Source organism: Saccopteryx leptura, chromosome 7 (assembly GCF_036850995.1).
Source record: "Saccopteryx leptura isolate mSacLep1 chromosome 7, mSacLep1_pri_phased_curated, whole genome shotgun sequence".
In the NCBI taxonomy this organism is placed as follows: domain Eukaryota; kingdom Metazoa; phylum Chordata; class Mammalia; order Chiroptera; family Emballonuridae; genus Saccopteryx; species Saccopteryx leptura.
This window is the reverse complement of record NC_089509.1, coordinates 17,571,353-17,590,876: the sequence shown is the minus strand read 5'-3', so window position 1 is coordinate 17,590,876 and position 19,524 is coordinate 17,571,353. Positions and strand designations below refer to the sequence as shown.

The 19,524-nt window shown below is 48.3% G+C and overlaps 1 protein-coding gene across 1 annotated transcript in view; it reads left to right on the top strand.

The window, feature by feature from the left end:
• Positions 1-19,524, top strand: part of TMEM163 (transmembrane protein 163) — a 311,155-nt gene that overhangs the window by 283,311 nt on the left and 8,320 nt on the right. Inside the window, exons 6-7 of the mRNA XM_066346321.1 lie at positions 1,733-1,844; positions 17,727-17,868. Of these exons, the coding sequence (XP_066202418.1) occupies positions 1,733-1,844; positions 17,727-17,868 (254 nt within the window). The remainder of the gene's footprint in view (positions 1-1,732; positions 1,845-17,726; positions 17,869-19,524) is intronic.

The following is a 19,524-nucleotide window of genomic DNA, read 5'->3' as shown; positions in this document are numbered from 1 at the left end:
CCAGAGTCCCCGCGGCTCCTCTCGAGCTGCGTCTGGGGCGGGGACACCTCAATCCCGAGCTCCCTGCACCCAGATTGGGTGAACACAGACTTTATCCACCTCTGGAAATTTAAGGATGAGGGCTCTCCAAACAGTGATTGAAAGGAACCAGAAAGGTATGGGTTGAGCAAAGTCAGAGTTCAGCCTCTGAATTCAGGGCCTCACAGTGCTTAGAGGGATGCCTGGGTCTCCCAACTTAAGTTTTCTGGTCACATTAACACCTGGGTCTGTGTTGCTCTGTGACTCCTTAACGCTGGCATTGTTTCCTGAGTGCTGTCCCCCTGAGGGTGCCGAGTCCCTGCCCGGAGGGAGTTTTGACTTGGGGTCCTCCTGTCATGGTCCCTGCTGTGTAACCTCATGTACAGCAGGGACTTGGGATCTGCCAAGAGGATGGGTTTGACACAGTCCTTACTGATAATTTGGGTTTGTTTAATATTTTTTCATGATTAAGCTGAGGTTATGGATTTTTAGGTAGAAAAACAAGAGGTGTTCTCAGCCACATCATGTCAGGAGGCACATCATATCAGTGTGATTTATTAATGATCATTTTAATCTTGATCACTTGATTAAGATTGCTTGCTGGGTTCTCCACTGTAAAGTTACTATCTTTCCCTTCCCATACCCTGTTTGTAAGGTATCAGTCATGGGTCCAGCCCAGACTCGAGCGAGGGGCAAGTGCAGTTGTGCCTCTCAAAGGAAGGGTTGCAAAAGATCTGTGGACACAGTGAAAACAACGTCCACTGCTCAGGATGGTGAGGCGGTGCGTTGGAGGCGCGCAGACATCCTGTGCCCAGCAAGGGGATTTTCTAATGACTGTGCTCAGTTTTGAACTTAGGGAAACAGGCTGTCATCTCTCTTCCCAACTTTCTGGCACCTGGTTAGCGTATTTGAATAACACAATGCTTAAAGAACCCAATATCTCTCCATACATATGATGCTTTATCAAGAGCTCTGCAGGCAGTTTCCTTGTCACATTGGAGAGTGAAGGCTGTGTCCCCTGGGAGTGATGCCCAAGAGCTTGAAGCTGAGGAGCTTCATGGGCCCCAAGGTCACCAGATGCTGTTGCTCCCTTTTGCATGTGACTCGCTCATTTGCTTGCAAAGGTAAGGTGACAACTTATAGGAAGTGCTAGGAAAAAGTCAATAGCAGAATGTATTTTTAGATGCCCTTTTTTCACCTTGAAGGCTATAGTTGAACTGCTAACTGCCTTGTGTGGATTTAGGAGAGTAGCTTCACTGATACTCGACTCCATGGCTAATTCAGTTGGCTTTGTGCTGAAGCGTCCTTAGGCCAGTGGTGAACTTACATGTTTCAGAATTCTCAATCAGCTGCTTTTTAAAGTATCTGTGAAAATACACAGAAGGCACTGTTTTTAGTATTCTGACCCACTCTGTTATTTATCAATGGTTGCCAATCATTTCAGCAGAATAGGACAAAGGGGAATCTCCTATAGGAAAAGAAATGTTTAATGGGTTTTAAGGAAATGTAAGTCAGGATTATCTATTTTTGGTCATCTTTTCCAGTCCCTAGTGACACTGGTAACTAAGATTTGAAAACAGGCAATATACCCCTGACTTGGTGGCAATTTACCTGACCGTTGGTTTTGGGAACAAAGCTTATCTTTAAGGTAAGTGGTTTGCAAATAATCTGTTCTAGCAGGTGAACTGTTGAAATTTGGCACTTTCTCTCCTAGGATGATTTCCTGTTCAGTGTCTCCATTTTAAGCGGGATCCTTTGCAGCGTCTTGGCCGTGTTGAAGTTTATGCTGGGGAAGGTTCTGACCAGCAGAGCACTCATAACAGATGGTGAGTAAAGCCCATATGCCTGATTGCTAAGGGCGGGGGTGGCAGAGAAAGAAGATGCTGTGTGGGTCACTTTAGTTGCTTGACTTGCAGAAGAGGTCAACCACTGGGCATCGGTTCTCAGTAGCCTCGCCTCTCCAGGCTGCGTAATGATTCTCAGGATTCCCATATCAGGGCAGATGGCTTGCTAGGGGTGTAAAAACTTCATGAATCACCTCCACCCTGACCTCCTCACAAGGTGGATTGGGGCTCCCCAGCCTCTTAGCCATGAAGCACGAAGGGCTTTCTGGAGTCTTGGATTTTATAAGCATTGCTCCAGATAAAAAGTAAATGCCTCTTCTGCAGTCTCTAAGTTTTCTCTGTGGATCCCACCTGCTTATTTTCCCCTCTAGCTAGTGAGATGCTCACCTGGGACTTCAGGTTGCAATTACTAAGGCTTTGCTGGGGAAGTGAGTCACGTGTTCTCTGCTAAGACCCCAGACCAGGTGGAAGGGTCCCTCTGTGTCCCTAGGGGTCAGGGGGTGCTTCCTGCATGGCCTTTGGGTTGATGGAGAAGGGTGTATGAAAGCAGGAAAAAGGCGTTTACGTTTGCAAGTTGGTACTTGACAAACATGACCACTAGGCCATTTTCTTATTCTCTATTCCTGAGCATTTGCAGTTGCTTGGGTGTCAGGAGTGGAGACAGGAGTCCCCTGTGCCCTGGGGTGAGATGTCAAAGGGTAAAAGCTTGTGGCTTGATGTGTGTCTGCACAAAGAGCAGAAACCATTGGATTTGTTTTTTGAGAAAAGAACCACTCACCCCCTCTTCCCCCACCCTGCACTTCAAGATTCTCTCCTCCGTGAGATCATGAGTACAAGCAGACAGGTGGGAGGCCATTGGCTCTGCTGTGGAGGAGGGGCGGGTGGCAGGGCACAGGGCCCTTCTCTCCCAAGTGACAGCCTGGTGACACTGTACGACCTTGACTCCTCCTGTGCTGATGCCCTGCTGTGTGTGGAGCTGGGTCTGTGCATAGTAGGGCAGGTGGGCAGGAAGTCAGAGTGGTATTTCCGGCTTTGCAACCACAGCTGCTCTTGGGAGGAGCCTCGTGTGCATGCGTGTGTGCGCGTACGTGCATGTGTGTGTGGATCCTTTGAACAGGCCTGGAGAAGCTGGGACTTACAGGATCTGACATGCTGCCAACAAAACCAGGGAGCCCAGACACTAGCAGCATCAGAATGCTTGTGGTGTTTGTGAGAAACCCAGTCTCCCGCCCTCGCCCCTGAGGGTTCTGGTTCTGGGTGTCTGAGGCGGACACAGGAAGGCCGTCGGCACTGGGTTCGTGTGATGCATGCTGAGGTTCAGACTGCCTCCCGGGCCAACCCGAGGGGCCAGGACGCAGCTCCACACCAGGGGAGGTGGGCCCAGCTTGTCCCACGTGCCATTTTGACCAGCAGGGCCTGCCGTCTGTTTCTGTTCTTGCAAGATGTCACCTTTCTCCCTGTGCTATGGAGGCCATGTGCCCATAGGAAACCAAAACTTTTTAAATAGTAAAATCTGATTAAAGTAATAAAAGGATTGGCAGCTCAGATTGAGACCTCCGGCAGTGGGAGGCCCCTCTATGTACCTGATGGTCCAGCCCGGCTCCGGCTCACAGATGAACCACGGATGTCGCCTGGCGAAGTTAGGGCTCAGCTGACAGCAGGTCCTAGGTTTGCTGCTGTTACAGCTAAGACTGCAGTAACACCAACCAGTGGGCTCACAGAGTTCTTTCGAGCCTAGCAGTGTGCAAGGAGCCATGTTAGCTGAGAAACCAGCTCCTAATGCAGACACTCTTGCCGGGGTCCAGCCCCGGGGGGGATCCAGGGGTCCCACAGGAAGAGACGGCGTCGGCGAAATCGAGTGAGAGAGCCGAATTCTTTTCTTTCTCTTTATTCTCTAGTTAGCATTTACTGCCAGGCATCTCTCCCAAATGCTAGTATAGCTCCCTTTTTATACACACACACTGAGTTACAATTACATGGTGTTAATCATTGCTTCTGTTTCACTATGTTTACATGTTTCTGGATAACAGTTAATTTATATCTATAAATTACAAACCAGGTAGCAAATCATTCAAAATACAAAATAACTTGAATAGTGATAACAACATCGGTAAAAGCTTTTAAGGTATTAGTACTAAAAGTTAACTAACTTTACTGCTGTTGTGAGTTAAGGGGCAGAGAGAGATTAGCAGACGAGATTATTAAGGACTAACAATGGACAACCGTTTGCTCAGATAAATGGCTTTGAGTTTAAGCAGTGTCCTACTTTTTCTCACAAGATTCTAAAAGGCTTGCCTATAAAGAAATTGACAGAACATTAAGAATAGCTTTCACCCAAAGATATACAGAGTGCACTTGCAAGATAGCCTAGTAGCAACATAAGACATTAATTGTTATTACTTCTATGGATTTCCCTACATTTCTCTCATTATTAAAGAATTTTGGAAAGTATGTAAATCTTATGAGAACATCTCATTGAGAAAGCCTAGCAATTGCCTTTAGTCAAAAGACAATTCTCTTAGTAAAACACTCTTTTCTTGCTGACTGCGCTTTCATCCTAGGCCACACAATGGGCCATTTTATTATACCTTACCTAAGATACTATTGTCTAGTCAAATATTACTTATTTATTATATTTAAACATTAGTTAAGTTCTACCTCTATTCTTCTCAGAGTGTATCACTATCTGCAGATCAAATAAGCAAGAAGAAAGGAATGTTTCTTTACTCTATTACATGAAAAGGCTAGGAGGAAAAATGTTGAATTAAGTGAAGGCCGAGAGGTGCTCTGTACACAGCCACTGCCTCTTACCTAGTCACAAGTCACAATCTATTCTTTCTAACATGATTAAGAAGGAATTCTCCTACAAACTTAACCCTTTATGAGGGATATCATAGCCAGCCTCTTATGTCTATGAGCCCAGTTCAAGGGGCTTACAGGCTTTTCTGTGGAACTCACACCCTCTGTCTCATTTCCAAAGAAATTACTACAAATCTACAGGGAAAGTACGGTACTATTATCCCTGTGCCACAAATAATAGCACACACCCAGAAAAAGGGGGGATATAAGGCCAGATTAATTCAAAAGATTAAAGGGGGAAGTATCATGCCTTTCCTTGCGGTGACTTTGTCAACCCGCAGCTGTTGGTCTTTACTGCGGTGACTCTATCTTCTTTTGCTGTGACTTTGTCAACCAGCAGTTGTGGATCTTCTTCTGCTGTGACCTAGTTAGCCAGCATTAGTGGATCGGCTCCCGACATCTCCCCCTTTTTTATTATTTAAATAAAGCTTTTGTATTTTCACCGCTATTTCCCTGTGATTGTTGTTTAAAAGTCGGAACATGACTGGAAGGACAAGAAGAGTGATAATTGCCACAGCTATTATTATGCCTATATCAGTAGCCAGAGAGGTCAGGCCATGCATAGAAAACATACTTTTAATGTTTTCAACAAATTGATCAGCTACTTCTGAGGCAGAGACTAAAGAGCCTGAATGTCCTAAGTTTTGTATCTGCTGATGTAATTCCCTCAAATCTAAACTAATATCACTATTATTCCATACACCTAACAAATGATTCTGTACATTATTCCATGCTATGATAGACTGATTGTATTCTAAAGGAGTCACACATATCCACCTGAATCCTGCATGGCATCTAAGAGTCATTCTAGCTTTCATAGCTAACAACTCATTACATATGTGAATAAAAGCCTCTTCTAAAGCATTCACTTTCAATTCTAACTTCCTATCTATAGTCTCCTGTACTGCTAATGCAAGAGATATATTACGAGATAAACTATCCACATGATTTGCAGTGTGAACTGATTGAGCTAAAGCAGTGGTGGAAGCAGCTACAGATCCTATAATAGCAATAAGAGCAGTAATTCCCAAAATCAATTCGGCAACAAATCGCTTTCCTCGATGGTGAGCAAGCGCTTCAGAAGCAGCCTGTAGTGCATGCAACCCTGGGTCATCATACCAAGGCTGAGACAGACTAACAGGTAACATCACATAAGGTGGCTGCCGCAAAATAAACATAACTTGAGCTTTGGTGTCATAAGATAGACAGTTTGTTAAAACATAATGAGAGCAGGAAATGCTAAATATAGAATAACAGGATTATATGGAGAGTTTCTTGATGGCCTTTGCTGGGAAGTCACTGGTGACACAGGTGGCACAGGAGTCTCCTTCTGGCTGGGAGGGGGCAGCAGTGGCAGCAGAGGCCTCTGGTGAGACATGGCGAATCAACCGGTCTGGGATCCAGAGAGGCGAGTCAGCGTCCTGTGGAAATATACAAGCATACCCTCTCCCCTGGGTTAGAATTACATCTGGACCTTTCCATTGACCTGTCAATAAATCCTTCCACTTTGCCATTGGTTTAGGCTTATCCAGATCCAGATTCCAGTGTCTCAGGTGTTGAATAATTCTGTATATTAGCATTCAAAAGAATTTTTTTAAAGTAAAAAGCATGATTAAGAAGATTTGCAGGGGTTCCAGTATACGAGTTTCCTATATTTATAAAAACATTACTACTCCAATAATTAGCAGGCAATTTAAAGAACACATTAAAGCTGGAAAATTCTAGTGTGACTTTTATTATTTTTCTATATTAAAAAAAACCTACACCTTTGTTGGGTAAATCTACTCTGCTTCATGCTCTGCAGCGGCAGCAAGCAGCCTGAAGCTTGAAGCAGTTTAGTCAAAATCAACAAGTCTTTAGGATTCATATTTCATATTATTTAAATTTAAATGAGCGCGCTTTACTTGTTTCAATTAAAATTATAAATTTGTAGGGATGATATTTTTATAATATTAGAGCCGGCATATTCAATTTTTGCATGCAAGAACTTAAAAAATCACATTTAGACAACATTAAACAAAGACCAAACACAAACAAGAATCAGACAAAGTAGACAAATCAGACAAATTAGAGAGAAACCCGGGATTTTAGAGATTAGAATATGGCCTGCTTGATTTTTACACAGGGCAATTTTGATTGGAACATATTGAATAGAAACTAAACAGAACTCTCTCTTGAAAAGTTTCAAGAACGGCCGTTTATGAGATTCTGTTTAGCCATATCCAAACAGGTGTTCCCTTTGCCCTCTTTTCAGGCATAGAACAGGAAAGAAATAAAATGAGTTGAGAGAAAGAGGAGAACAAAAAAAACTGTAATTTTTTCAAACTCTTAAGTCCTTCTATTTACTAAAGAAAATCAGATAATAACACAATTTTAAAACTCATCTCAGTTTTCTAATCATTCTTAAATTCTAATAGCTGCTACAACCGGCAGCCGGAATCCCTCCATTTCAACCCCCACAAGAGGCTTGCTTCTCATATTTTGCACGGAGGCATGGGTGGTTCAGTGGTAGAACTCCCGCCTGCCACGCGGGAGGCCCGGGTGAGGTCTGAGACAGACCGGAGTTGACAAATGGATTCAGGCTGGCCCCAATTGTTATTGGGGCCTGAGGCTGGCCCCCTTGCCAGTTTCCCTGATTGCTACTTTGATTACTTGTCAGATTTAAATTATGTGGGGGCTGCCATTCTATTCCTAAATTTGGTCCTAATGGCTGTCCGTTTTTGTGAAATTTAGAACGGCACTGCTTTGCCCAATGAAATCCTTTTTGACAGCGTGGGCACAAAGTCTTAGGTAATGGGACATTATTATTAGTATTATTAATTATGGGAGCTGTCCCTTGCACTCCTGGGCCTGCTTGCCCACTCTTGTTAGGGCATTGTCGGCTAAAGTGGCCCGTTTGATTACAAGTAAAGCAAGTAAGACTTCCCTTAGAGGAAGCTTCATTGACAGAAGGCATTTTTCCTTGATACATGGTCTTAATAAATTGAGGATACGTTTCTCCTTTTAAAGCTGCAGCAATAGTTACTCCCTGAACAAAAGCAGGATTTACATCCTGACAGGCTTTGATGAAATCTCCTATCGTTCCTTCTCTCCTCACTGACCGCAACATAGCCTGACAAGTGGAATTAGCATTTTCATAAGCCAACTGTTTAATTATAATATCTCCTGCCGCCTCATTTGAAATAACTCTTCTTACTGCTTGAATCAACCGAGCAACAAACTCCTCATAAGGTTCATCACCTTTCTGTTTTACTCCTACCACAGTAACATCTCCACCAGACAAAGCTGGCAACTTTCTCCAAGCTGATATAGCACAATTATTCACTTGTATCAAAGCTGGTTTAGAAAGTTTTAACTGTTCACTAACATCAGCAAATTCTCCTTCTCCCGTAATCATTTCTCTAATCACAGGATTATGTGTCCTCCGATTCCTAACTGCCTGTTGTTTAGCTTGCTCCTCATATTCAGCTCTCCAAAGGAGATAATTTCCTCCAGATAAACAAGCTTTAGCCACTTGTTCCCAATCATAAGGAGTCATCCAATTATGAGAAACTGTTTCTATCAAAGACATAGTATACGGAGAGGTGGGTCCATATTGACTGCAAGCCATTTTCAACTCTTTCAATAATTTATAAGAAAGCGGCTCCCATGTAGGATCCTCCTCATCAAATTCACCAGCCACAGCCACAGGGAAACATAATGCCAAATCAGTTTCCCCTTGGTCGCAAGAAGCTTGAATTGCCTTCTGCAACCCTGTTAACCCTGATGATTTTTTCTTTTCATTAACATCTGGTGATTGTACTGGTAGAGGCAAAGACATTTTAATAGCCTTATTTTCATCCTTTTTGTCAGTCTTGGAGGGATATAAGATGGGCAAGACTGTTTTTGACTTCCAATCCTCATTATCCCTATTATATTTAGCTGCCTCATTTTCTAATTCAGCCTCATCTTTTGGAGATAAATGATTTTCACTATCATCCTGATGTTTACTTAATTTTAAAGAGGCCATAGCATGATTTGTAGTATCTTGAGACTGCCTTTTACTTCTAATTAACGGAGTCTCTTCTTTTGGAGGAGCAGTTGCCTTAGAAAGTTTATGCATCTCATGTTCTGGATTTAAGGCATCTTTAATCAAGCTCCATAAAGCAAATGTATCAACTGGAACCTTTTCTGGTCCATGTACCTCATAATAAAGTTTTAAATCTTCTCCAACTTGAACCCATTTCTCAAAATCAAGCGTTCCCTCATCTGGAAACCATGGAGAACATTTTTGTACGAATTTCATAAAACGAGCTACTTGTTTAGTGGAAACATTAACTCCTTTTTTAGAAAGTGTATACTTAATGACTTTTATAAAGAGTCTTCTTTCTTTAGACTCAGTATGGCCCATGACTTCTCAAAATCTTAAGTTCTGAAATTCTCCACCTATCCTCACCCTGTCTTTCTTACAGGGGGGTCTGCAGCACCCTGAGTGGAGTCCTAGCCGTCCCGAGACAACGAGGGGGGATTACCTGTAGGTCCCTGTATCGGGCGCCAAATGCCGGGGTCCAGCCCCGGGGGGGGAATCCAGGGGTCCCACAGGAAGAGACGGCGTCGGCGAAATCGAGTGAGAGAGCCGAATTCTTTTCTTTCTCTTTATTCTCTAGTTAGCATTTACTGCCAGGCATCTCTCCCAAATGCTAGTATAGCTCCCTTTTTATACACACACACTGAGTTACAATTACATGGTGTTAATCATTGCTTCTGTTTCACTATGTTTACATGTTTCTGGATAACAGTTAATTTATATCTATAAATTACAAACCAGGTAGCAAATCATTCAAAATACAAAATAACTTGAATAGTGATAACAACATCGGTAAAAGCTTTTAAGGTATTAGTACTAAAAGTTAACTAACTTTACTGCTGTTGTGAGTTAAGGGGCAGAGAGAGATTAGCAGACGAGATTATTAAGGACTAACAATGGACAACCGTTTGCTCAGATAAATGGCTTTGAGTTTAAGCAGTGTCCTACTTTTTCTCACAAGATTCTAAAAGGCTTGCCTATAAAGAAATTGACAGAACATTAAGAATAGCTTTCACCCAAAGATATACAGAGTGCACTTGCAAGATAGCCTAGTAGCAACATAAGACATTAATTGTTATTACTTCTATGGATTTCCCTACATTTCTCTCATTATTAAAGAATTTTGGAAAGTATGTAAATCTTATGAGAACATCTCATTGAGAAAGCCTAGCAATTGCCTTTAGTCAAAAGACAATTCTCTTAGTAAAACACTCTTTTCTTGCTGACTGCGCTTTCATCCTAGGCCACACAATGGGCCATTTTATTATACCTTACCTAAGATACTATTGTCTAGTCAAATATTACTTATTTATTATATTTAAACACTAGTTAAGTTCTACCTCTATTCTTCTCAGAGTGTATCACTATCTGCAGATCAAATAAGCAAGAAGAAAGGAATGTTTCTTTACTCTATTACATGAAAAGGCTAGGAGGAAAAATGTTGAATTAAGTGAAGGCCGAGAGGTGCTCTGTACACAGCCACTGCCTCCTACCTAGTCACAAGTCACAATCTATTCTTTCTAACATGATTAAGAAGGAATTCTCCTACAAACTTAACCCTTTATGAGGGATATCATAGCCAGCCTCTTATGTCTATGAGCCCAGTTCAAGGGGCTTACAGGCTTTTCTGTGGAACTCACACCCTCTGTCTCATTTCCAAAGAAATTACTACAAATCTACAGGGAAAGTACGGTACTATTATCCCTGTGCCACAAATAATAGCACACACCCAGAAAAAGGGGGGATATAAGGCCAGATTAATTCAAAAGATTAAAGGGGGAAGTATCATGCCTTTCCTTGCGGTGACTTTGTCAACCCGCAGCTGTTGGTCTTTACTGCGGTGACTCTATCTTCTTTTGCTGTGACTTTGTCAACCAGCAGTTGTGGATCTTCTTCTGCTGTGACCTAGTTAGCCAGCATTAGTGGATCGGCTCCCGACACACTCTTTCAGGTGTCTGTCCTTGTGCTATAAAGAGTCATGCCTGGTCCCCAAAAGTGGGGTTGCAGCTTAAATAAAACCCCTCTGGTTAAAGGGATATTTCTACTGGGACCAGAACTGAAGAACCTGTGACTCGGCCTGAGAACAGTGCAGGCCTGCCCGAGGCCACAGCCTGGGTGGGCCTTTTGACGTCTCTGTCATCCACGCAGACAGCATAGATTTATAGGCCGTTAGCAGCGATCTGACCCTGATAGAAAGGTGCTCTTTCCACCCAGGGACAGGCCCAGGATTGAGAAGGAGGTATTCATTCCCTGATGACTTTGGTGGCCTGGTGTTTTCCAGTCTGGAAGGGAAAAGGCTCCTCTGGTCACAGAGTCCTTCTTTTCTAAGGTTGAGCAACACAGGTGTGCTTGTGCCGGCAGCTGAGGCTGCGTGCATTCACTGTATTGGGTGTGGCTTTCCTCCACCTCAACATTCCTTTAAGTTGCTCTAAGGGACGAAGCTCTGCCGACCCTTTAGGCCTGAACTGAGCCTCCCCCTCCTGTCTCCTTGCCTGGAACATGAGTGATGGGAAGGCAGTTCGGGGCAGCTGGTGGGCCCACTCGGTAGTCTGGGCTCCCCAAGGTGAGCACTAAGGAATGGCTTCTCTTCCAGCCTAGTCAGGCCCTGAGGTCACAAAGCCCCCTGGCTCCGAGCCGTAGGCCTTCTCTGTTGGACACAGACTGCTCCCCAGAGCCTGCCAGCAGACCCAGCACAGATCCTCCCCTCATGACCGTGGGCGGGGCCTCGGGACAGTGGCCCCTCTGCCTCCATGGGTGGTTCTACAGCATGTTCTATAGAGGTCCTGGACACCAAGTTTCTGTTTAGGCATAGCTGTTCTTTTAACCTGCCACCATTGTACAGTGTGTCCGTAAAGTCATGGTGCACTTTTGACCGGTCACAGGAAAGCAACAAAAGACGATAGAAATGTGAAATCACCAAATAAAAGGAAAACCCTCCCAGTTTCTGTAGGATGATGTGGCAGCATGTGCGCATGTGCAGATGATGACGTAACACCATGTATACAGCGGAGCAGCCCACGGCCATGCCAGTAGAGATGTGGATGGTACAGAGGAAAGTTCAGTGTGTTCTGTGGCTCGCTAAATTCAAATCCATGACCAAAATGCAACGTGAATATCGGTGCGTTTATAACGAAGTGCAACATTAATCACTTAAAACAGAGAATCACAGACGTTATTCACTCTGTTACACCAGACGTCCTTACCTGTGTGTGGCAAGAACTTCACTATTGTTTGGATGTGTGTAGGGTAACAAATGGAGCCCACATGGAACTGCACTGACTAGGTATGAAACTGGGAGGGTTTTCCTTTTACTTGGTGCAGATTTCACATTTCTATCGTCTTTTGTTGCTTTCCTGTGACCAGTCAAAAGTGCACCATGACTTTATGGACACACTGTATATGGTGCAGAGACGACCCCAAGGATAAGTATGTTTTTCATAACAAAATAAATTCCGACTTGGTTATTTTCACACACAAAACTATCTATACATATAAGCAGTATCTCCATCACACCCTTGAACCCACAAGGGCTCATTACAAAGCAGATGGTTTAAATAAAAATTCCTCCCCCAATGGGAAAGCAGGGGAGAGCGCCCTCAGATAGGGAGTCCTGGGAGGAGCTGAGGGGTGGGTGAGGGCAGGGCACGCAGGACCTCAGGCCAGGAGTGGATTCTGTATGTTTTGCTAAATATTTCAGCAGAGGAGGAGATGTGATTAATATTCCCGAACAGCCCTCTGGACATGAGTGGAAGAAGAGAATGGAGGAAGTGAGGGCTGAGGCAGGGAGAGGTGTCTGGAGAGCAGGGGGGCGGGTGACAGCGGCAGCTTGGACGGGGTGAGGCGGAGGCTGGAGGCTGGAGTGTAGAGTCTGAAGACATGTTGGCGATATATATAAAATGGACAGGGCTCAGGGATGAATAGGCCATGGCGGTTGGTGAGAGAGTGAGAGAAAGACAGACAGCTCTACTGCAAGGGGCAAAGGCAGCCCCCCACCCCCAAGCCTGTTACCTATAAGGGCCGGGGAAAGAGGGGGAGTGTGCTCTTCAATCCTTGGCTCCATGGGAGTGTCAGCAAAATACGCAGCAGTAATTGCAGCCTCCTGCGAAGTGCATTTCCTGGGTCCAGCTTACTCCCTCATTGTTGAGCAGTGAGGGAACCATCTGTAGTTTCCTCCTCCCAGGTCCTCCCTCACTTTGGGAATTGTGGGAGAGGCCGGGCTTTGGGAGCCATGCCTGTTGTGTTGGGGGTGGCTCTGGAGAGTGTCCCGTGCAGCCGCTACCCTGAGAATGCCCTCTGGTGGTCGGGGCCTTGCTTCCCCAGCAGGAGGCGAGTGGCACAGAGCTCCTGTACAGGCAGAGGCCAGGCGCCCTCGGCTCCGGGCGCCGCGGGTGGAGTGGGTCAGGCCAACTCCACCGGACCTCTCTGTCTCTGGTAGTGTCCTTAGGAGAAGCAGGTCTTCAGAGAAGGGGGGCCTCAGGGCGTGGGTAAGTTCCGGACTCCCCCTCGGTGCCGCAGGAAATCTTACCTATTAGATTTTGTCCCTTTAGATATTTAGTCAATATTCGATTGTTACTATCAGCACTAGGCTGAAGCCAGCTTTGTATTATTTAAGAAAAAACGACTTTGTGTGGCAAGTTAATACTACAGGTCAAGGGAGAAAGTTTGCGAAGGCACCTGGGAAGTTCTGAACTGGGGGCCGGGAGTCCGGCTCCCGTGTGGCCGCAGGGACAGCAGCAAACCTGGGTCGGGGGGCCTGGGCTGACGCTGCTCTCGCTCCCTCACGGGGCTCAGATACCAAGAGTCTATGATGGTTTTAAGCACATGAAAACTTTTAACCAGATTTTTTTTTGCATAAAATTGATGTACTTAATTATACAGATTCCTACCTAGTCCTTAAGGCCGGACTGGTGGGGCCACTGATCACGACGGCCTATTAAAGTAGGTGTTTATTGTTGACAACAGCTCTGGTTTTAACTGAGAAAGCAGGAACAAGCTTAACGCTTGAGTGGGGTGGGGACGACATCCCAGAGTGGCGTGCCCAGCAGGGCCTTGTGTACTGCGTGGGCGAGACGGGTGGTTGGTGGGCTGGGCAGTGCGCTCAGGGCTCTTTGTGGGGCGTGGCCGCAGCTGGAGGGGCTCTAACACTGCAGGGTGCCCAGGCAGACACAGGTCGACCCGTCTCTGTGTGCTCAGCCCAGTGCCCCCTTGCAGACTTATCAGAGGAGAGGCCAAAATCATGAGAGGCACTGTCACAACCAGGGGCGAGCGGAGCTGAGTGGGCCAGGGGCTCTTCCCAGAAGGTGAGCCTGCTGAGCTGACGGTGAGCCAATCAACCACAAACCGTTGGGAGCATGAGTGGGGCAAGCCCCTGCAGCAGAAACAGGCTGGGCTGTCCTGGGCCGGCAAGTGGCCCACTGAATGGAGCTGAGTGGACATCTAGTGGACATGTTGGGGAACGTATGCTCTCTCTGCAGCCTTTCTGAGCTCCTCGGGCCAATGGGAGCCCATAGCAGAGAGACAGACAGACGGAAAGGGGCGTGGAGGTTCCAGCCTGCCCTGGGAAAGCGACCATCTCCTCCTTATCTCTCCCTTCCCTCTGGCCACCCCCAAACAAAACCTCCCCAAGTCTGAGAATGGCTGAGCAGTCCTCTCCAGCCCAGGTCACCTGTGATAGAGTAATGGCTTTTGCTGATGCTGCTGGGTGTGGTGAGGCCCTCTGGAAAAAAGATGTGGGCCACAGAAACTTAAAGAAAAAAAAGAACAGGAAGATTCAAAGGACAGGCAGAGGCTGTCATTTACTGAGGTCACTTTGGCTGCTATGAGGGGAATGGACTGTGGGCTAAGGGAGAGGTGCGCAGGAGGGGAAGCAGAGAATTCTGGCAGTGAGGAGGCAGGGCTGCAGGCGTGCAGGAGGGCGTGGGCGGGGAATGGACTGTGGGCTAAGGGAGGGGGCGCAGGAGGGCGCGGGCGGGGAATGGACTGGGCTAAGGGAGGGGGCGCAGGAGGGCGTGGGCGGGGAATGGACTGGGCTAAGGGAGAGGGGCGCTGGAGGGCGCGGGCGGGGAATGGACTGGGCTAAGGGAGGGGGCGCAGGAGGGCGTGGGCGGGGAATGGACTGTGGGCTAAGGGAGGGGGCGCTGGAGGGCGCGGGCGGGGAATGGACTGTGGGCTAAGGGAGAGGGGCGCTGGAGGGCGCGGGCGGGGAATGGACTGTGGGCTAAGGGAGAGGGGCGCTGGAGGGCGCGGGCGGGGAATGGACTGTGGGCTAAGGGAGAGGGGCGCTGGAGGGCGTGGGCGGGGAATGGACTGTGGGCTAAGGGAGAGGGGCGCTGGAGGGCGTGGGCGGGGAATGGACTGTGGGCTAAGGGAGAGGGGCGCTGGAGGGCGTGGGCGGGGAATGGACTGTGGGCTAAGGGAGAGGGGCGCTGGAGGGCGTGTGGGCGGGGAATGGACTGGGCTAAGGGAGAGGGGCGCTGGAGGGCGTGTGGGCGGGGAATGGACTGTGGGCTAAGGGAGAGGGGCGCTGGAGGGCGCGGGCGGGGAATGGACTGTGGGCTAAGGGAGAGGGGCGCTGGAGGGCGCGGGCGGGGAATGGACTGTGGGCTAAGGGAGAGGGGCGCTGGAGGGCGCGGGCGGGGAATGGACTGTGGGCTAAGGGAGAGGGGCGCAGGAGGGCGTGGGCGGGGAATGGACTGTGGGCTAAGGGAGAGGGGCGCTGGAGGGCGTGGGCGGGGAATGGACTGGGCTAAGGGAGAGGGGCGCAGGAGGGGGAGCAGGGAAGGCAGGGGGCCACGCGCCCTCCTGCACGCCTGCAGCCCTGCCTCCTCACTGCCTTCCCTGCTCCCCCTCCTCCTAGATGTTGGGCCTTGGCAGCTGGGGGATGATGGCATCATTTACAGAGAAGATGAGGTGTTTTGGAGCAGAAATTGAGGTGTTTGCTTTGAACACATTCAGTTTGAGATGCTTATGTGAGTGAGTCTACAGCTGAGGGGAAAGGTTGGGCCAAGAGAGGAAGTCGGGCAACGCTGACATGGGGTTGGAAATGACAGCCTGGGGGAGAAGGTCCCCTGAGGGAGAGTTCAGGGGAGGGGCTGGGTGCTCAGATGGGGAATAGGGGGTCCAGCAAAGAGCCAAGGAGGACGTGCTGGACTGGGGAGAGAAGCCCAGCAGGGCCGCGAGGCTGAGGAATGTGTCCCTAGGAGAGGGCGCCTAAGCTGAGGACAACGAAGTACCTGGCGACTGGCAGCACGGAGCGAGGCCCTGCTGACCCCGGGAGGACTTGGTGGGGAGACAACCCAAGTGAGGTGAGGTGAAGAGAGAATGGAGGTGCGGTTGGGTAGACAAGTCTCCCAAGTTCCGTGAAGGCCGCTAGTGAGTGGGTGGCGCAGGGTTGGAGGGAGTTTGAGGTGGATGATGGGAAGCTAAGATTTATCCCAGTGGGAATGTTCCAGAAGAGGGAGAAGAATTTCAAGAAAAAAGTCCTTTGGTGAACAGGTATGAAGGAGTTTGCATTACATAGGAACAGCAGTCCCTAGAGAAGCCTCTGAGGCTGGTGACAGCTGTCGCGTTGCGTGGCGGACTTGGTGTGGGAAGATGAGGTATTCTTGCCCAGACCTGTGTGCTCTAAGGAGTACGAGGCCGAGTCCCCAGCTGAGAACTGGAGGAAGGAGGTGACAGATATCCGAGGGAAGAAGGTTACAACAGCCAAGGAGATGTCGGGACAGGGCCCAGTCAGGCTCATCCTGCTCCCGTTGCAGGGGCAGCCTGGTGAAGTCCCTGTCTTGGATCCTGAGAAGGGCTCTTACCGGGCTTTGCTCCAATCCTTTCTACTCCCGCTCTCTCTCTCTCGCTCTGCTCTCTCTCTGCTCTCTCTTTAGAACCTTTCCCCTAGGTGTCCAGTTCTCAGTGAACACATATGAGGTTGTTAGGTCTTAGTTTTCCTTGCTTGAACCTGCAGTTTTGCATCCAGCAAAAGCTTCATACTTGCACAGGTGGAGTTTCCCTAGGAATGAAATAGGGCCCGTGGTCAGAGGTTACTGACCCTGCGCGGACCAGCTGCCAGGGGACTCCAGGGCAGCGTGGACCTAGAGCTTCTCCGGCCACCATCACGCCGAGGCAGGCAAAGGAGCCTGTGGCTTGTACCACAGAAGACCGCACGAGCCCCTAAGCCATTCCCTTCCTGTGTAGCCTTTGAAAACTCACAGAGAAAATGGAAGTGTGATATGTAAGTTGTGGGGACCAACTAGGTGTGACATGGGAAAAGAGACGATCGGTGTCTGTCAGTTCCAGTTAGGTTTTGATTGACATTTCTGCAACCATGTACCTAATTCTTGACTTTGCACTTCTCTTCCTAGAGGTGACTTAGAGAGACTGTGAGGGGAAGGAGGTAGGTCCAGGTGGAAGCCTAGCTCCTGCTCCTCTCCATCTGTACAGTATTGCTCAGTTCATTTAACCCTACACTGCTTAACTGTAATTCTCTCATCGGTAAAATGGGATAATAATCAGACTTTGTAGGATTGAGAAGATCCCAGCTGGGCACTGGGCCCAAGAAGACACTCAACAGACTTGACACCCCGAGTATCTGAATGTCTTTGTGTGCCAGGCTCTGTCCTGACCTTGCTGGGCTCTGGACATTCGGTGTGTGGGAGGGAGACTGACAGTGACCAGACAGACTATGTCAAGTGGCACAGTGCCTGGCAGGGGATGGGGACTGATGGGGTCGCAGACGGCTCTATCTAGCAAGGTCTCTGGTGACATTTGAACTTACCTGACAAGGCATGGAGGTAAGTTGGTGGCTGTCACTGGTGAGAGGGCTTTAGGGCAATATTCTGGCAGCACACATTTGGCACGTGGAGGCAAGCCTGGCCTTTGGGTAGTTTCTCGGTGGCTAAGAAAATTTGTTTGGCACTGCCGTGAACCTCTCTTTGCTTCTTTCCCAGGGTTCAACTCCCTTGTGGGAGGCGTGATGGGCTTCTCTATTCTTCTGAGTGCAGAGGTATTCAAGCACAACTCGGCCGTCTGGTACCTGGACGGCAGCACAGGGGTGCTCATCGGCCTCACCATATTTGCCTACGGGGTCAAGTAAGTGCCTCTTTTCCTCTTGGCGCTCCTGGTGGCCAAGCATGTTCTGTTTCCACCCCTGATGGTCCTACTTTGTACCTGGGACCCGCCTGAGTTTGGGTGAGGTCAGGTGACTGAAGAAACTCCCATCAGGGGGCAGATGTTCTTGTGGCTGGCCCCGAAGTGAGGCAAGGACTTTGGCAGGAGGAATGGGCTTCACATCACAAAAGGACACCGGTGCGGGATTTAGGAGCCCTGTAAGATAGGCTGTGACGCACGGTGGGGACGTTTCTGAGTGGAACAGAGGACTGTGGAGCCTCAGGTGTTCCTCTTGTGAGACCTGTGCACGGCCTCGCTCACTCACTCATTTGTTCTGGGCTCCAGTACAAGGGCAGCCGCTTAAAAGGTGCCCGGGCCCGGGGGGAACTGACTGACCAGCTTCGGACCAAGTGCTGGGCGGGAGGGGCAGGGCAGCCCCCCAGGGTGGCAGTGGCAGCAGCACAGTTGCTTTTTAAGTGCTGCCCCCACTCAGCCAGCAGGCACAAGTGGCACTAAGTCTGAGCTTTCCGTGTCCTTGGCTAACACCACTGCCACCCCCTGGTAACGCCCTGAGACCCCACCTGCTCAACCCTGTGTGCAGCCCAGGTGCTTCCGGTGGGCCTTCCACACAGTGGCCTGCTTGACTCACACTGTGGACTTTCCTAAAATCTCTCAGAAGGTACACAAACCCCTATCGAGCAGCAGCAGGCTTTGGCATGCTGGCACAGTGATGGTAGATCTCAACTTGCATTAATTCCCATCACTGGGCCCAAGTCTGACATAAACTTTGGTCAGTGTTGGCTTAGAACATAAGCTTAACTAGATGGTCACAAGCCCAGCACAAGTGGCAACCAATGACCAATGATTTTGTAGCTTCCACCAAGTAGCCCCAAGCCAGGCCAAGTGGCATTTAATTTTGGCCTGCATGGGAGCCCCTCCTAAGAAGCTCCAGAAACAGCATATCCCTGGCCAGCCTTAGACCATTATCAGAGCATCAGTCAACCAGCCCGCAAATGACTGTTCTGAAGGGTAGATGCAGCTGGCTACAGAGCCCTGCTGCAGTGACTCTGCTGTGGTTGGCCCCACACAACAGCTTGTCTGCTGTAGTCATGGACAGCCAGCCAGCCTCGGGGCCAGTCCCACCACTGAGGTGCCAGTGGTCGTCAAGGCTCAACTACACAGGAGGGTACAGACAATGTATCCAGGGACAGCCCTGGAGCCTCGGACTCAGATGACCAGGGAGACTGTGCCACTAGCCCTCACAAGATACTTACTATTACAAGGCCCCTCTACCAAGACTGGGAGAAATAGCAGATATACCTAACACATAGAAGCAAACATAGATCAGCAACCAAAATGAGGGGACAAAGAAACATGCCCCAATAAAAGAAAGGAGAAAACTCCAGAAAAAAAACTAAACAAAATGAAAACAAGCAATCTATCGGATACAGAATTCAAAACACAGAGGACTGAATTAGTAATCTGAAAGACAAAGTAGTGGGAAACACCCAATTTGAATAGGGAAAAGAAAGAATTTCTGAAAAATGAGGATAGTTTAAGGAATAACATCAAAAATAACATTTGCATATCTGGGGTACCAGAGGAAGAGCAAAGGATTAAAAACCTAGTTTTAAGAAA